The following is an 18,304-nucleotide window of genomic DNA, read 5'->3' on the forward strand; positions in this document are numbered from 1 at the left end:
CTGCACATACTGTGTATTTTCAATTAAGTAAGCATTTAATATAAGAAAAGAGGAGCCAACTGATGATTGCAACAGAATATTTATTTTTGCTCCCTTCTGTCACATCCACTTATGTTAGAACTGGAAACAATTATGTTCAAACCTATAGAATAAACCAATAGACCATTCCAACTAGAATAACATTCTCAGTAAGGTTACATAATTGTATTGTGTTGCTATGACTATTTATTATATGTTGTTGTGTATCTATCTACCTTAGTTGAATGCACGGTCTGGTCTGTAAGTGACTCCGGATAAAAGTACATAGAGTACATTAGAGTAAAGTTGGAAAGAATACAGTACCCTATACTTTTCTTTACTGTACTCTACTGTCCCCTAGCTAAAAAACGTTAGCTGATCTGGACATTTCTGACAAGTTATAAATAGCTTTGTAAGGTATGCAATGACTGACATGACAAGAGGAAAGCTGATGATGCACTACCCAATTTCGAAATTGCACCTTGTGCATTCTGTTACAACTTTAGGAGTAAGTTGAAAGCCGGACTGAGTTCTTAAAATTAGTATTATTTTATTATTGTTGTTTATTTTTTTTATTTTTTTTGGGGGGGGCTGCCGATCTCTCCCACACAGCCTAACGCCTCCTCTGCTACCACACGCCCAACGCTTCATTCTGCCCCCACACAGCCTAAATCCACACATCCTAAATCCTCCTTCTGCTCCCACACAGCCCCCTTTTGCTCCCACACTTCCTATGCCTCACAGTCAGTCCTGTGTCTGCGCCTCCTAGGGACTGGCGAGCACGAGAGTAGCGTCTGCGTCTGGGCGTTATGATGATAGATGATATTTCAAACTATACAGATTGAGCGGCTGAACCCGCGCTATTTACAGCTTTCAGCGTCAGTGACATACGTCATCACATTCACATGATGCAACAACCAACAAAGCAAATCACTTGTGACGTCATCCCCATGGGACTATAAAAAGGGACTGCACCGCATCCCTCTGAATTCAGATGATATTTTGAAACGATCATGGATTATACTAAATCAGAAGCATCAACAGTAGCGGCAAAACTGCCACAGATGTGGTTCTACTGTAAGAACTACTACTCCCGCGCCATAATGAGAAGTTACACCCCAAAAGTCCCTTCAGTGGTGGCTTCGGCCGGGCAATATTTGTCTGGCAGGCCAGCCTTGACAACAAGAGCTGCGGCAATCACCCATTGAAAATCTGGTGGATTTCTCTATTTAGTTTTTTATTTTCTTTGCTTAAAATGTTTATTTCAAAAGTATATTTATTTGAATAAATAAATATATTTTAATATAACTTTCATTATTTATGTTGTATGTCTTTGTATATATTTGGGTAAATATTGTAAAATAAAATGTATTGACATTTTGTATTGAATTATTTCATACATTACTGTGATACAAATTAAATATAACTTCAAAGAGATAAAAATTACATACTTAAAATGTGGAGGCTCAAAATACCATGTTTCTCTTAAAATGGGTATCTCAATTACCTTGAAAAGGCCTTTATGTAAGACATATTAGCTTGTTCTGTCACACCCTGATCTGTTTCACCCGTCTTTGTGATTGTCTCATCCAGGTGTCGCCCATCTTCCCCTGTGTATTTATACCTGTGTTCTCTGTTTGCCTGTTGCCAGTTCGTCTTGTTTGTCAAGCTTACCAGCCTTTGTCCTGTCAACTCCTGGTTGCCTGTCCTGACCCTGAACCTGCTGCCTGACCACTCTACCTGAGCCTGCCTGCCGTCCGTCCTGTACCTTTGCCCCATCTGATTTCCGACCTGCCTGACCCGACCCTGTGCCTGCCTGCCTTCCTGTACCTTTGCCTCTGTTGCTGTAATAAACATTGTTACTTTGACACGGTCTGAATCTGGGTCTTACCTTACTTATCCTGATATGTTCCAAAATAGCAACACATACACTTTATTCATTTCTATCAATATTTCATAGAAATACCCATATACAATTTTGAATGAGAAAAAGTGCAGAAATATATCAGTATTACATTGGTGTGTGTGTGGGTCCAACATGTTCCCCGCAACATGTTCCCACAATACACATTTCTGAATGTCAAGAAAGGTCTTTGAGGATAAGGAACTGATTTTGCAAGGAGAACAGTGAAATCTGATGGTCAAAATATTGACAGAAGGTATGAGTAATGAATTTGTTGTGCGCATGGGGATTTCTGTACAAATTAATTACTGATGTGTTGTAGAATAATGGCTGAAGCAGGAACAACCCACACACTATAGTGCTAGATGTACATTTATTTTACAGGTTACATAGCGTAATATTAGTCTGGTAAAATGGAAATCCATACTACAAGCGTGGGATGGCATTATTCTAAAAAACACGTAAATCCGTCCCTCATTGACAGCCTACTTAGTATGCGTAGATGAACCATGTCCCCATCTTGTGGCCTAAATAATAATTGAATTAGCATGCCACCGGGGCATGGCTGAGCGTTTCTTGAAATATATATATAACTAACCACATAGTTAGTTCATCTGTGTCGTTTACACTGGAGCTATTTAGCATAGTGGGCAGAACCAGTAAGGAGATGGGGCGAAGACAAGCATGAGCTAGGGAGATCCTACTGATCCTATTGTAGAATCAGTCATTTGCATATTGATGTTAGGGAACGGCTCCTCTGTGAAGTGAGCGTGTGCACAAACCAATTTCGACTGTGCACAGATGTTTAATTAATCGATGAGAACATTATTAGGTGTTGAGAAAACGTTCTAAACGGATGCTTCAGTTTCATATCCCCTGTGACGTGTCTGGGTTTTTGTGTCTCTGGTTTCCTTTTGCAAGGGTGGAGACTTCGTTCTAACGGGTATAAACACAAATTAATCACACAGCTGACCAAATTATGCAAAATATTACTTCTGGGTTAACAGAGATTAAATATAGTATGTCCAGGTGTGCTTGATAAAATGTGTTATTAACCAAGACTGCAAGAACCCCAGAATCGAACTCACCAATGTTCCCCTCTTTGCCCTGCATGTTCAGTTGTTGCTGATGTAGTTCTTGTAGGCTTCATCATGGAGAACATATTTTTTAAAAGAGGAAACGTCACAATCTTGAATCTTTTTGTTCAATTTTTATTCATACCTCCAATCTCAACTTCACATCTACCAGAAAGCCACTTTATCTTAGTCTCTATTAGGCAAAGTCATTGGCAAGTCAAAACCCACGCACAGCGCAGGTTTGATTCTCTTGTCAGTGTGTGTAGACTGCAGATATACACAACGTATACGTACAGTATACCATATATAAATCTAATTAAGAATCATTTTACAGATCAAAACAGGTCTAAAAAACTAAACATGAGGTTTTTGAACTGAGCTACACCAGTAAGATAATGCCAAGACACACTTGTTAGAAGTGTTCAGTAGTCATTTGTTCAGTAGTCATTTTCAAGGAGGTTGGGACTCCTGTAAATTAGCCAGAGATTCAGCAAGGCATATTTCAATTAATGTAGTCAGTGAAGCACACAATGTATGCAGTGTTGATGACAACATAATGGCGCTGTCAAGACTTCTGGAGCCTTGGTTACAGAGCTTTAGAGCCAGAATAGCAATCATACAATCATACTTGCTAATGCCAAAATATGTGAGAGCGAGTGCGGAAAAAAAAGTAAAAAATAAAAAAAAGCTAATCAGATCTATAAGGGGTCATGAGTTTTATTTTTTAGGTGATTGCTTGTAATGCTGAATAATATGATTGAATATCCTGTGTTTTCTATGAATATTGTTACACTATGGTATAATAGCTTGTTGCATAAACAAACATCAACCATACCCTTATAACTAGTTCATAAGCACGAGCATAAGATGTTTACTCATATGATACATACCATGCTATAATTCTGCATAACAGCTAATTCCATACTTATAAACTAGTTGTAATGTTTTGTGGTATTGTCATGAATTTCAGAATTAGATGACTTTAAGTTAACATTTGGAATGAATGACAATTAATACACCTATCTTATGGAGACATTCTAGTTGCTAACATGAGAAACCCAATGGGTATGTTACCGTGCTTCTTTCAGATTATTTGAAATGGTCCATTTCAATTACTGAAATAAATATAGAAATCCAAGCAATTTTATAACTCAAAAAGTCCATACACTTTAAAAATAAACAAAGCATTTCAATCACATTTTCACATATGAAATATAATCACATATTTGAAACATAACCTCCGCACATCTTTCAGTATAATATAGCTTGATTGTGAAAGGGATTTCTATAAAACAGAAATACTTTCCAATCACTGTTGTTCAGATCGTAAGATTTCCACAAATGATCAATAATACACCTTGTGATCATATGACACGCTGCAGGAGAGCCAAGCCTAAAACATGTTCATTCAGTAACCTTGGAAACCCAGAACTAGTATCTAGCCTATAGTCTGTCATGAGAGATCACTCATTCAGTAACTCACCAATGCAACGCCAGCACACATTAAAGCCGGGGAGTCAAACATTCTCAACATACTTTAAAACGACTAAAACCAAATCGAAACTGTGTAGAAATCATATAATGGACTTTCATTCATACAGTTTCTTGACTGTGTCCAGCTTGTTTTCAATCACCAAAATTAAAGCTAGACAGTCAGAATAGATGATTTTCTTTGTTGCACATTTTGATTGCGAGTAAATACTGTATAACACATTTTCAAAACGTCACTCGTTCATTGAGGACCGAATGCGGCCCCTGGGGCAAAATCCGTTTGACGCCCCTGCATTAAAGAGATAGATATCCACTCCTCCACAGTTCACGCACAACCCACTCCTGTCCTGTCTAACCCTAAAATATTTAAGAGAACAGTCACTCACAAAATCATGTAATTACATCATCAAGTGAACAGAAATGTGTTGAAAGGAAATTTCAATCAAAGATACAGAGTGGGCATTCTATTATATTGGATAAACATAATACTTTTTAGAATGCAAAAAGGGCTTCCGTTTCACTATAACATAAGGGCTGCAATACCACTGAATTTCTTTCATTCACTATTTGGAAGGTCTTTAAAGTGCAGTACTGTTTCTCTTTTTGGAAGTGATTTTATCACTGAGCTCATGCCGCAGCTAGGGGTTACACTTCAGACATGGCCTACCTGAGGTTAATCCAGCAGGTATTTACTTGTCTTTCAATAAATCAATGATAAATAGCTCATTGAAAATGAATGACATCTTCTGAAGGCTTTATCTACCCTCTGTTATGGTTCAATTGAATTGTGTACAGATTCCAACCCAAACACTGGACATGGAGAGTGGGGGTGTGTATATGATTTGGAATAAGCAGGGATGCAGGTTGTTGATATGGATAAGCAAAGAGGGTGTGTGTGTGTGTGTGTGTGTGTGTGGTTGAGTCAAGCCACTTGGCATGGACACAGAGATGTCCATATGAGCTGACTGTAAACTGTTAGCCAGAGAGGCTAATGCAAGGCTGCATCCAAACGCATGGGCATTATAAAAGGCAGTTTGGCTACATGTGCCAGAAATGAAATGTTGAGACGCATCCATGTGTGGAATGATAGAAATGTCACAATGTATAAATTAACACATGTGCACACACACACGCACACAGAAACATACAGTACACTCAAGCACACATGCATACTAGACATGTCACAGACATATCTGGCATGCTTTTCTGAAGAAAACAGTTTTCTTTATAGATTCTTGTACCCAGCTAGAGCTTTGATAACTTTCCTATATACATAAAAAAAACAATTCATATATGCTATGTATATATCTTGAAATATTCTATATTGAAATATATATATATATTTCAAATATATTTATATACTTTTTTTCATCCTCAAACATTTTTAAGAGATATAGTCACAGTTTATTAATAAAACACCTACATAAGAACACAGGTCTCCCTAATTGTCTTGCTGCAGTATCCCTTTTTCAAGTATCAATGACTTCTTAGTCTGCATGCTGTCTTTTCCTGCAGAAAAGACTACGGGTCAAGTTGTACTACATTCTCGGGTCTTATGGATCAGTACAAACTCATTTTGATAAATGTGCAACAAATAATGGAACTAATTAACACTGTGCATAAAACAAATCACCAGTAACTGATAAATAAAAGCTCTGTATTGTTGCCGTACTTTGAAAGTAGAAGTGACAGGCTAGCTATCATTCTTAAAAATTGATCAAAATACTGTTCCACAACTGATAAGTTGATAAGTCTGATGGACAATGAACTGCATTACCCAACTAGTACAACAGTGGCAATACCACGTAAAGCTCATTCATAAACCTTCAAGAAGACTCTAAATTCCATAAATTCCTGTTGTTAACAGGAGATCCATTTGCCACCAAGCATGGATGTTTTGACACGCCACATTACATATCCCCAACAACATCCTGCAATCTCTTAACGTTTCTCTTTATTGAGTACCTGTGAGAAGGAACCTCCTCCACCTAAGTCAATCATTATGCAAATTCCAACACAACAGCCTAGCTCTAGGTGATTAGGGAAACCAGCCCTGATGCACTGTTGAGCCCGGGGCAAAAACAAGGCAGTTGAGACATTTCAGTGGAAATGCGCTTGCACATACTCTATAATATATATTTGCTGGTGATCCTGCTACTCTAGAGCATGATCTGTGGTCACGATCAGAGGAGTTCATAAAAGGGACACTGCAGCGGGGACCTGTAGGGGAGGATCGGTTTGGAACAGTCAAGGGAGTGTAGAAAGTCTTGAGACTGTAGGTCCCCTTTCCTCATCTATCTCTCCTCTTTTGTTTGTCTTTAGACACTCACAGAGCAGGAATGGGACCACCTCATTGAGAGGAGTTAAGGTGATGAGTAAAATCACATGCTGAGCTTTTTGTTGTCCTCCATTCCCCATGTGGCAATGGCTGACAGTACGATGTCCTTCCAACATTAAAAGACAAAGAAAAATAAGAGACAGAAGTGGCGTCAAGGTAAACGGAGCTGTTGCCTTCCCACGATGCCTCAGTGCTGTGGGAACCCCACTGTTCAATTCCTGTCTGTGATAGGGGCACGTCCTGACCTGCGGGGTCATGACCTCTGAGCTGGGGGACGGCAGCCGGTAGGCGGTCCCCGTCACACTGGGGCCAGCTTGCCTGGCAGTCTGTTGGTCTCTTGTCTCTCATTGTTTTGTTTGCATACTTATACACAAACAGTTCCTATATTGCACACCATGCCCTCATGGCCTAAGCTCGTGTGTCAGTTGTAACCGCCTCTTTTCTCCTCAGCTTCTGAGCTGTAGTCCCTTAAGCCAATGCCCCTTTGAAGGTTCAGTAGAGAGCCTTTCATCTGTAGAGGGAAACAGAAAACATTAAAACCTTGCAAGTAACTAAAATCATAGTTTCTTATGAGAAATATCTTTCACACTTTGAGACCCTGCACAAAAACCTAGAGGATTTGATTCTTAGCCTTGTGTTAATGCTTATAACTGTATCTGTCCTCTGTGTTCCCTACCTGGACTAATAGTACCACTGTTCCCTACCTGGACTAATAGTACCACTGTTCCCTACCTGGTCTAATAGTACCACTGTTCCCTACCTGGTCTAATAGTACCACTGTTCCCTACCTGGACTAATAGTACCACTGTTCCCTACCTGGACTAATAGTACCACAGTTCCCTACCTGGTCTAATAGTACCACTGTTCCCTACCTGGACTAATAGTACCACTGTTCCCTACCTGGTCTAATAGTACCACTGTTCCCTACCTGGTCTAATAGTACCACTGTTCCCTACCTGGTCTAATAGTACCACTGTTCCCTACCTGGACTAATAGTACCACTGTTCCCTACCTGGACTAATAGTACCACTGTTCCCTACCTGGACTAATAGTACCACTGTTCCCTACCTGGTCTAATAGTACCACTGTTCCCTACCTGGACTAATAGTACCACTGTTCCCTACCTGGTCTAATAGTACCACTGTTCCCTACCTGGTCTAATAGTACCACTGTTCCCTACCTGGTCTAATAGTACCACTGTTCCCTACCTGGTCTAATAGTACCACTGTTCCCTACCTGGTCTAATAGTACCACTGTTCCCTACCTGGTCTAATAGTACCACTGTTCCCTACCTGGACTAATAGTACCACTGTTCCCTACCTGGACTAATAGTACCACTGTTCCCTACCTGGTCTGATAGTACCACTGTTCCCTACCTGGTCTAATAGTACCACTGTTCCCTACCTGGACTAATAGTACCACTGTTCCCTACCTGGTCTGATAGTACCACTGTTCCCTACCTGATCTAATAGTACCACTGTTCCCTACCTGGTCTAATAGTACCACTGTTCCCTACCTGGACTAATAGTACCACTGTTCCCTACCTGGTCTAATAGTACCACTGTTCCCTACCTGGACTAATAGTACCACTGTTCCCTACCTGGACTAATAGTACCACTGTTCCCTACCTGGACTAATAGTACCACTGTTCCCTACCTGGTCTAATAGTACCACTGTTCCCTACCTGGTCTAATAGTACCACTGTTCCCTACCTGGTCTAATAGAAGCACTGTTCCCTACCTGGTCTGATAGTACCACTGTTCCCTACCTGGTCTAATAGTACCACTGTTCCCTACCTGGTCTAATAGTACCACTGTTCCCTACCTGGACTAATAGTACCACTGTTCCCCTACCTGGACTGTTCCCTAATAGTACCACTGTTCCCTACCTGGACTAATAGTACCACTGTTCCCTACCTGGACTAATAGTACCACTGTTCCCTACCTGGTCTAATAGTACCACTGTTCCCTACCTGGTCTAATAGTACCACTGTTCCCTACCTGGTCTAATAGTACCACTGTTCCCTACCTGGTCTAATAGTACCACTGTTCCCTACCTGGTCTAATAGTACCACTGTTCCCTACCTGGTCTAATAGTACCACTGTTCCCTACCTGGTCTAATAGTACCACTGTTCCCTACCTGGTCTAATAGTACCACTGTTCCATACCTGGTCTAATAGTACCACTGTTCCCTACCTGGTCTAATAGTACCACTGTTCCCTACCTGGTCTGATAGTACCACTGTTCCCTACCTGGTCTAATAGTACCACTGTTCCCTAACTGGTCTAATAGTACCACTGTTCCCTACCTGGTCTAATAGTACCACTGTTCCTTACAAGGTCTAATAGTACCACTGTTCCCTACCTGGTCTAATAGTACCACTATTCCTTACAAGGTCTAATAGTACCACTGTTCCCTACCTGGTCTAATAGTACCACTGTTCCCTACCTGGTCTAATAGTACCACTGTTCCTTACAAGGTCTAATAGTACCACTGTTCCCTACCTGGACTAATAGTACCACTGTTCCCTACCTGGTCTAATAGTACCACTGTTCCCTACCTGGTCTAATAGTACCACTGTTCCCTACCTGGTCTAATAGCAGCACTGTTCCCTACCTGGTCTAATAGCAGCACTGTTCCCTACCTGGTCTGATAGTACCACTGTTCCCTACCTGGACTAATAGTACCACTGTTCCCTACCTGGTCTGATAGTACCACTGTTCCCTACCTGGTCTAATAGTACCACTGTTCCCTACCTGGTCTGATAGTACCACTGTTCCCTACCTGGACTAATAGTACCACTGTTCCCTACCTGGTCTGATAGTACCACTGTTCCCTACCTGGTCTAATAGCAGCACTGTTCCCTACCTGGTCTAATAGCAGCACTGTTCCCTACCTGGTCTGATAGTACCACTGTTCCCTACCTGGACTAATAGTACCACTGTTCCCTACCTGGTCTGATAGTACCACTGTTCCCTACCTGGTCTAATAGTACCACTGTTCCCTACCTGGTCTAATAGTACCACTGTTCCCTACCTGGTCTAATAGCAGCACTGTTCCCTACCTGGTCTAATAGCAGCACTGTTCCCTACCTGGTCTGATAGTACCACTGTTCCCTACCTGGACTAATAGTACCACTGTTCCCTACCTGGTCTGATAGTACCACTGTTCCCTACCTGGTCTAATAGTACCACTGTTCCCTACCTGGTCTGATAGTACCACTGTTCCCTACCTGGACTAATAGTACCACTGTTCCCTACCTGGTCTGATAGTACCACTGTTCCCTACCTGGTCTAATAGTACCACTGTTCCCTACCTGGTCTAATAGTACCACTGTTCCCTACCTGGTCTAATAGTACCACTGTTCCCTACCTGGACTAATAGTACCACTGTTCCCTACCTGGTCTAATAGTACCACTGTTCCCTACCTGGACTAATAGTACCACTGTTCCCTACCTGGTCTAATAGTACCACTGTTCCCTACCTGGTCTAATAGTACCACTGTTCCCTACCTGGTCTAATAGTACCACTGTTCCCTACCTGGACTAATAGTACCACTGTTCCCTACCTGGACTAATAGTACCACTGTTCCCTACCTGGACTAATAGTACCACTGTTCCCTACCTGGTCTAATAGTACCACTGTTCCCTACCTGGACTAATAGTACCACTGTTCCCTACCTGGTCTAATAGTACCACTGTTCCCTACCTGGTCTAATAGTACCACTGTTCCCTACCTGGTCTAATAGTACCACTGTTCCCTACCTGGTCTAATAGTACCACTGTTCCCTACCTGGTCTAATAGTACCACTGTTCCCTACCTGGTCTAATAGTACCACTGTTCCCTACCTGGACTAATAGTACCACTGTTCCCTACCTGGACTAATAGTACCACTGTTCCCTACCTGGTCTGATAGTACCACTGTTCCCTACCTGGTCTAATAGTACCACTGTTCCCTACCTGGACTAATAGTACCACTGTTCCCTACCTGGTCTAATAGTACCACTGTTCCCTACCTGGACTAATAGTACCACTGTTCCCTACCTGGACTAATAGTACCACTGTTCCCTACCTGGACTAATAGTACCACTGTTCCCTACCTGGTCTAATAGTACCACTGTTCCCTACCTGGTCTAATAGTACCACTGTTCCCTACCTGGTCTAATAGAAGCACTGTTCCCTACCTGGTCTGATAGTACCACTGTTCCCTACCTGGTCTAATAGTACCACTGTTCCCTACCTGGTCTAATAGTACCACTGTTCCCTACCTGGACTAATAGTACCACTGTTCCCTACCTGGACTAATAGTACCACTGTTCCCTACCTGGTCTAATAGTACCACTGTTCCCTACCTGGACTAATAGTACCACTGTTCCCTACCTGGACTAATAGTACCACTGTTCCCTACCTGGTCTAATAGTACCACTGTTCCCTACCTGGTCTAATAGTACCACTGTTCCCTACCTGGTCTAATAGTACCACTGTTCCCTACCTGGACTAATAGTACCACTGTTCCCTACCTGGTCTAATAGTACCCACTGTTCCCTACCTGGTCTAATAGTACCACTGTTCCCTACCTGGACTAATAGTACCACTGTTCCCTACCTGGTCTAATAGTACCACTGTTCCATACCTGGTCTAATAGTACCACTGTTCCCTACCTGGTCTAATAGTACCACTGTTCCCTACCTGGTCTGATAGTACCACTGTTCCCTAACTGGTCTAATAGTACCACTGTTCCCTAACTGGTCTAATAGTACCACTGTTCCCTACCTGGTCTAATAGTACCACTGTTCCTTACAAGGTCTAATAGTACCACTGTTCCCTACCTGGTCTAATAGTACCACTGTTCCTTACAAGGTCTAATAGTACCACTGTTCCCTACCTGGTCTAATAGTACCACTGTTCCCTACCTGGTCTAATAGTACCACTGTTCCTTACAAGGTCTAATAGTACCACTGTTCCCTACCTGGACTAATAGTACCACTGTTCCCTACCTGGTCTAATAGTACCACTGTTCCCTACCTGGTCTAATAGCAGCACTGTTCCCTACCTGGTCTAATAGCAGCACTGTTCCCTACCTGGTCTGATAGTACCACTGTTCCCTACCTGGACTAATAGTACCACTGTTCCCTACCTGGTCTGATAGTACCACTGTTCCCTACCTGGTCTAATAGTACCACTGTTCCCTACCTGGTCTGATAGTACCACTGTTCCCTACCTGGACTAATAGTACCACTGTTCCCTACCTGGTCTGATAGTACCACTGTTCCCTACCTGGTCTAATAGTACCACTGTTCCCTACCTGGTCTAATAGTACCACTGTTCCCTACCTGGTCTAATAGTACCACTGTTCCCTACCTGGTCTGATAGTACCACTGTTCCCTACCTGGTCTAATAGCAGCACTGTTCCCTACCTGGTCTGATAGTACCACTGTTCCCTACACGGTCTAATAGTTCCACTGTTCCCTACCTGGACTAATAGTACCACTGTTCCCTACCTGGTCTAATAGTACCACTGTTCCCTACCTGGACTAATAGTACCACTGTTTCCTACCTGGACTAATAGTACCACTGTTCCCTACACGGTATAATAGTTCCACTGTTCCCTACACGGTCTAATAGTTCCACTGTTCCCTACCTGGTCTAATAGTACCACTGTTCCCTACCTGGTCTAATAGTACCACTGTTCCCTACCTGGACTAATAGTACCACTGTTCCCTACCTGGTCTAATAGTACCACTGTTCCCTACCTGGTCTAATAGTACCACTGTTCCCTACCTGGTCTAATAGTACCACTGTTCCCTACACGGTCTAATAGTTCCACTGTTCCCTACCTGGTCTAATAGTACCACTGTTCCCTACCTGGACTAATAGTACCACTGTTCCCTACCTGGACTAATAGTACCACTGTTCCCTACCTGGTCTAATAGTACCACTGTTCCCTACCTGGTCTAATAGTACCACTGTTCCCTACCTGGTCTAATAGTACCACTGTTCCCTACCTGGTCTAATAGTACCACTGTTCCCTACCTGGTCTGATAGTACCACTGTTCCCTACCTGGTCTAATAGCAGCACTGTTCCCTACCTGGTCTAATAGTACCACTGTTCCCTACCTGGACTAATAGTACCACTGTTCCCTACCTGGTGTAATAGTACCACTGTTCCCTACCTGGTCTGATAGTACCACTGTTCCCTACCTGGACTAATAGCAGCACTGTTCCCTACCTGGACTAATAGTACCACTGTTCCCTACCTGGACTAATAGTACCACTGTTCCCTACCTGGTCTAATAGTACCACTGTTCCCTACCTGGACCAATAGTACCACTGTTCCCTACCTGGTCTAATAGTACCACTGTTCCCTACCTGGTCTAATAGTACCACTGTTCCCTACCTGGACTAATAGTACCACTGTTCCCTACCTGGTCTGATAGTACCACTGTTCCCTACCTGGTCTAATAGCAGCACTGTTCCCTACCTGGTCTAATAGTACCACTGTTCCCTACCTGGACTAATAGTACCACTGTTCCCTACCTGGACTAATAGTACCACTGTTCCCTACCTGGTCTAATAGTACCACTGTTCCCTACCTGGTCTAATAGTACCACTGAGGATTTGATGATCTTTCTCCACTTCTGCAGCTCAGCGTCATGGTAAAGCTGTTGGGACTCCAGGAGCTGGGCCCACTCCATCTGCGTCTGGGGCAGTTTACTAGACAGAAATACACACATACTGTCAAACACACCCAGATGCCACGGCCAAGAGCAACTCAAAGCTAAGTATTGTTCAGGGGCAATTCTGCAGCATTGTTTTTTGAGGTTGGGAAAACAGGATGAAGCCCATGTGGTTTTCAGATGAAACTAAACAGGCAGTCTGGGTTTGACTAAGTACACATTCATATCAATTATAGTATTATGTAGGCAATAGGCATAATGCCAAAATCCTATGGGTGGTTAGCGACTTAGCGTACCTTTCATGTATCCGCAGCCCTTGCCAGGTGGTAAGATGCTGTGCAGAATACTCCAGCATCCACAGCTTATAGAACAGCATCATGTTGAGGAACACCAGCAAAACCAGGCTGAAGGAGGAGAGGAAAACAGAAGAATGTAAGGGACAAAGGAAAGAAGATGAGTAATGAAAGCTACACAGGTGCTTTAGTCTGCATATTCATTAACCTCTACAGGATCGGTGTCCAGACCTCGGGATGGTTGAGCTAATGTAGGCTAATGTGATTAGCATGAGGTTGTCAGAAACAAAACAAAAATCCCAGGACATAGACATATTTGATATGGGCAGAAAGCTTAAATTCTTGTTAATCTAACTGCACTGTCCAATATACAGTAGCTATTACAGTGAACGAATATCAAGCTATTGTTTGAGGAGAGTGTACAATTATGAACTTGAAAATGTATGAATAAACCAATTAGGCACATTTAGGCAGTCTTGACAACATTTTGAATAGTATGCAATAGTTCATTGGATCAGTCTAAAACTTTGAACATACATCGATGCCATCTAGTGGCCAAAGTCTAAATTGGACCGGGGCTAGAATAATTCATTATGGCCTTTCTCTTACATTTCAAAGAAAAATACAAAAAAACATGTGTTTTTTTTCTTTGTATTATCTTTCAACGTATCTAATGTGTTATATTCTCCTACATTAATTTCACATTTCCACAAACTTCAAAGTGTTTCCTTTCAAATGGTATCAAGATTATGCATGTCCTTGCTTCAGGTCCTGAGCCAGAGGCAGTTAGATTTGGGTATGTCATTTTAGGCAAAAATGGAAAAAAAGGGGCGGATCCTTAAGAGGTTTTAATGAACCAGTTAAAATGAGGGAGGAGTATGTTTCCTGGTCAGGTCTAAGTGGTTTATCTTTAGCCAGATGTACCTTAGACAGATCCTATGGCAAGCAATGAAAGGAGAGGAGAGGAGAGGAGAGGAGAGGAGAGGAGAGGAGAGGAGAGGAGAGGAGAGGAGAGGAGAGGGGAATCCCATTCAGAAGACAAACAAAACAAATAAATGTTTAACACAGAATCAGATTTTTGCTAACTACTAAATATTTCAAAGAGAGTTGAACTGAAATAACTACAAATGAAACACAAATTGTTAAGATGGATCTGAAAGTGAGTGTGTATACTGCATGTGTGTGTGTGTATGAGTGTGTACTCACACAAAGCTGATGATGAGCAGCAGTTTGGACACACTGTAGAGGGCGAAGCCTCCAGGAAGGTGCTCAGGCATGTGCCTGGTCTGAGTGGAACCTGAGGGAGGCAGCACAAACACGGGACAAGGTCAACTAGATATATTTAACACAATATGATGTGTGGAAATGTATAACAGTGTATGTAATGTATGTACCTTATGAAAGTGTATAAGAATCTACAGTGCATTAAGAGTTTATAAGAGTATAAAAAATATAAAAGATATAATATATATAATATATATAGTTTATATAATATAAACTTTTTTAAAGTGTCCCCCTGCCCTCTGACCTGTCACGCCCGCATGTTTGATGCGGTGGATGACCTCATCGTCGGTTGGCGTGGTGACGGGGCTGAGGAGGGCGTCGTCCAGGTGCTGGCTACGTAGGTGGACCAGGGGTCTCTTCCTCCGTCTCACAGACGTCTTCACCCCCTTGACCTTGGGAGAAGGCAGGGTCGACCCCAAAACCACATCCTCCACCTTCGACAGCTCCAACTCTGACAGGGCACCACAGAAGCCGTTTTTACGTTCATACATTAGGATGGCATTCGGTCATCAGATTAAATGTTGCTGGATATTTGGTGTGACAGACATAACAGCTAGTAGAGGAATTTACCAAGATGGTGGAAATTCTCGTCCAGCCCACTCCAGAAGTTCTTCTCGATAAAGCCCTTTACTAATCCCCATGGCTGTTTTCTGTAACGCAGCTCAGTGGACACCCTAGGGACAAGGCATCCAATGGTATAAGTTGAGGCAGTGTTTCTAAATGAACATGTAATAGTTTCAAGAGCCACATGTTATTACAACAGCTTCTAGAAGGCCCTCCTCACCTTAAACGGCACTTGTTCTTGGCCACCCGTGTCAGCATGTAACGGTTGAGGGTGTAGAAGTAGTCGTGGTAGGGCACGTCGTGGGTGATGACCTCAGCATCGATGATGTAGCACTCACTCTCATGGCTGGCCTTGTACAGTGTCTGCGTCTCTGTGACCGTGGCTGTCTTGGGGGCCAGGGGGTTGGACAGGGAGATGGTGTACATGATCTCTCTCGTCTGGTTCCCCGCTGCATCGTCCTTCTTCCAGGGGTGAAACACTATATCTGTGTGGCATTATATGGATACACATTCGATCACTACATAGTCAAAGGACAACACCAATGGAAGAGACAATAATGTGATGCTAACGCCAACGGACAGAATGTCTGACTGACCTGAAAACCTGCGCTGCTCCATGAAGTCGGTCATAAACTGGGATTCTGTGAAGAGGATGTCATACATCTTGTCCACACTGAACTTGTAAACCTCATCGATGTACTGTCTCCCTTTAAGGTCATCGTGGAAGGCCTGCACCTCCCCTGCTGGAGAACCATAAAGGGAAACACACTTTAGATGAAGTGCCCTTGGGGACATAATATCATATGGAGACAGTATTACCAAGACTTGCCAAGCGGCATCACTGAAGAGCCTGTTTCATGCCATATATACAGTATATGCATCAAATCTGTTAATGGACGGAAGATTGAAGCCGTACCCTTGTCGTGGGTCTCTGAGGAGTCGCTAAGTTCGGTGGGGATGTCTTCATTGTCGTTGAAGTCCAGGGAGGTAGAGGGCACCAGGCCGCTGGCCTCCGCTAGCCTCTGCTCCAGCACCAGGGGCAAGGCCAGCAGTTCTCCGTCAGGGAGGCAGTCGATGTACTCCTCTGGAGGGAGGTCAAACTAGGACACACAGAGTGGGAAGGGGGGTGGGGGTCAGTCACTAGAAAGGCACTGTAGGATACTTTAGTACATAGTTACGAGTAGGATTGGGCTGTGTTTATGTTTTGGTTATCAAATTACGAAACATTCCCCATATGCAAGTTAGAGGCAGAATAACAAATGCATTTCCCACTCCATCAAAACAAATAACATAACAGTAATTGATTTAACCTCTGACCTCTATTATGTCGCTGAGACTCACAGAGAGGGGCTCGCTGCTGATGGATGAGCTGATGGTGCTGTTGGTGATGATGCATTTCTTGTGTATGGATGGTGGGCTGCCATCGTGTTTGGCCTCCGCGCTGCTCTTAGACGAGTTGTCATTACTGATCTCATTCTCCTCGTTAGGGATCTCCTCACAGAACCTGCACCATCACCGTGGGGGAACAGGGACCAGCTGGAGTTTAGGGTTAGGAGTTCTGGAGTGTTGCTGAGAGGGATGTGAAGCGGGGCTGAGAGAGTGGTGTGTATATGTGTATGCTTCAGTAATGAGGCCAGCCTCTCATAACAACCCGTAGAAGATCAAGGGCATTTTAATCAACCATGGTAATTGATGAGGCATTGTTTATATCTGTAGCCATGGAAACCACACCCACCCCATGGTGTTGAAGTCGTCGTCAGGGGGAACGTAGTCTTCGTCGTCACTGGTCAGGCCTAGTTCGTTGCCATAGCACTGATGGACAAAGTGCCATAGCTCTTTGGGGCACAGGGGCTAGAGCACAGGGTTAGAGACGACACTCAGTACGGCAGAGACTTGGATTCAATGGAAAAGAAAAGTAGCAATATACTGAACATGTAGATCTATTTGTGATGAGGTTAATTGAGGTTGCTGGCTTACTTTGTCCAGCAGTGCATTCTGCCATAATCTGAACATCATCATGTAGGTCCTGTCCCGCGCTCCAAATGAGGTGAAAAAGTGCTGTGAGGAGAGAATGGAAATAATTCAAAAAATATGCTCTGAAATAAGGCTAAGGAGAAGGTTTGAGCCTCCACTCAGTCAGTGAATGCCAAAAATTCAGTCCCTATCCTGTCTTACCTTCTCACCATCTGTGGACACCTGGATGGCATTGGGGATGAGGCGGGCTGTCTTCTCCTTCGTCATGGTGCAGATGTCCTTCAGCCTCACTGTCAGCTGCACACACATGCAAGCAAAATAGTTTTTGTTCCAGCATTGCTTAATATTCAGATAAATATATCTGTTGAACTGTTACTGAACCACAATAATGCAATATATACTGTGATGCAAACTATAGAAATACAATCAATTCTATTTCAATATTGCAAACTAACCAATACCAGAGAAATATAGATTAGATCAAAAGAACAGAAAGCCCCAGGCAGAGGCCCAGTGCGTACCAGCGTTTCCCAGCGGAAGATGTTGCTATAAAAACAGATCCAGTTTTCTGAGAGGTAGAGTCGGCCCTGCAGGAGGATGTCTCGTTGTAGGGCGCAGGAGTAATCTGCCAGCACAGGTCAGAGGTCAAATATCAGAGCCCAGGAAGGATACATCCACCCATCAAG

At 43.0% G+C, this 18,304-nt stretch overlaps 1 protein-coding gene across 3 annotated transcripts in view; it reads right to left on the reverse strand.

The window, feature by feature from the left end:
* Window positions 1–3,116: 3,116 nt before the first annotated feature.
* Window positions 3,117–18,304, reverse strand: part of gramd1bb (GRAM domain containing 1Bb) — an 85,911-nt gene continuing 70,723 nt past the window's right edge. For 2 of the 3 annotated variants that reach the window (XM_065000427.1, XM_065000426.1), the window contains 14 exons: window positions 18,140–18,243; window positions 17,820–17,915; window positions 17,622–17,702; window positions 17,380–17,495; window positions 16,962–17,148; window positions 16,561–16,744; window positions 16,241–16,387; window positions 15,865–16,129; window positions 15,651–15,754; window positions 15,325–15,531; window positions 15,003–15,093; window positions 13,800–13,907; window positions 13,420–13,540; window positions 3,117–7,337 (listed from right to left, as the gene is read on the reverse strand). In XM_065000427.1, the coding sequence (XP_064856499.1) occupies window positions 7,248–7,337; window positions 13,420–13,540; window positions 13,800–13,907; window positions 15,003–15,093; window positions 15,325–15,531; window positions 15,651–15,754; window positions 15,865–16,129; window positions 16,241–16,387; window positions 16,561–16,744; window positions 16,962–17,148; window positions 17,380–17,495; window positions 17,622–17,702; window positions 17,820–17,915; window positions 18,140–18,243 (1,901 nt within the window). In that variant the 3' untranslated portion in view covers window positions 3,117–7,247. The remainder of the gene's footprint in view (window positions 7,338–13,419; window positions 13,541–13,799; window positions 13,908–15,002; window positions 15,094–15,324; window positions 15,532–15,650; window positions 15,755–15,864; window positions 16,130–16,240; window positions 16,388–16,560; window positions 16,745–16,961; window positions 17,149–17,379; window positions 17,496–17,621; window positions 17,703–17,819; window positions 17,916–18,139; window positions 18,244–18,304) is intronic. The other variant, XM_029681278.2, reaches the window with a different exon arrangement.

This window comes from Oncorhynchus nerka, linkage group LG14, assembly GCF_034236695.1.
Source record: "Oncorhynchus nerka isolate Pitt River linkage group LG14, Oner_Uvic_2.0, whole genome shotgun sequence".
Taxonomy (NCBI): Eukaryota; Metazoa; Chordata; class Actinopteri; order Salmoniformes; family Salmonidae; genus Oncorhynchus; species Oncorhynchus nerka.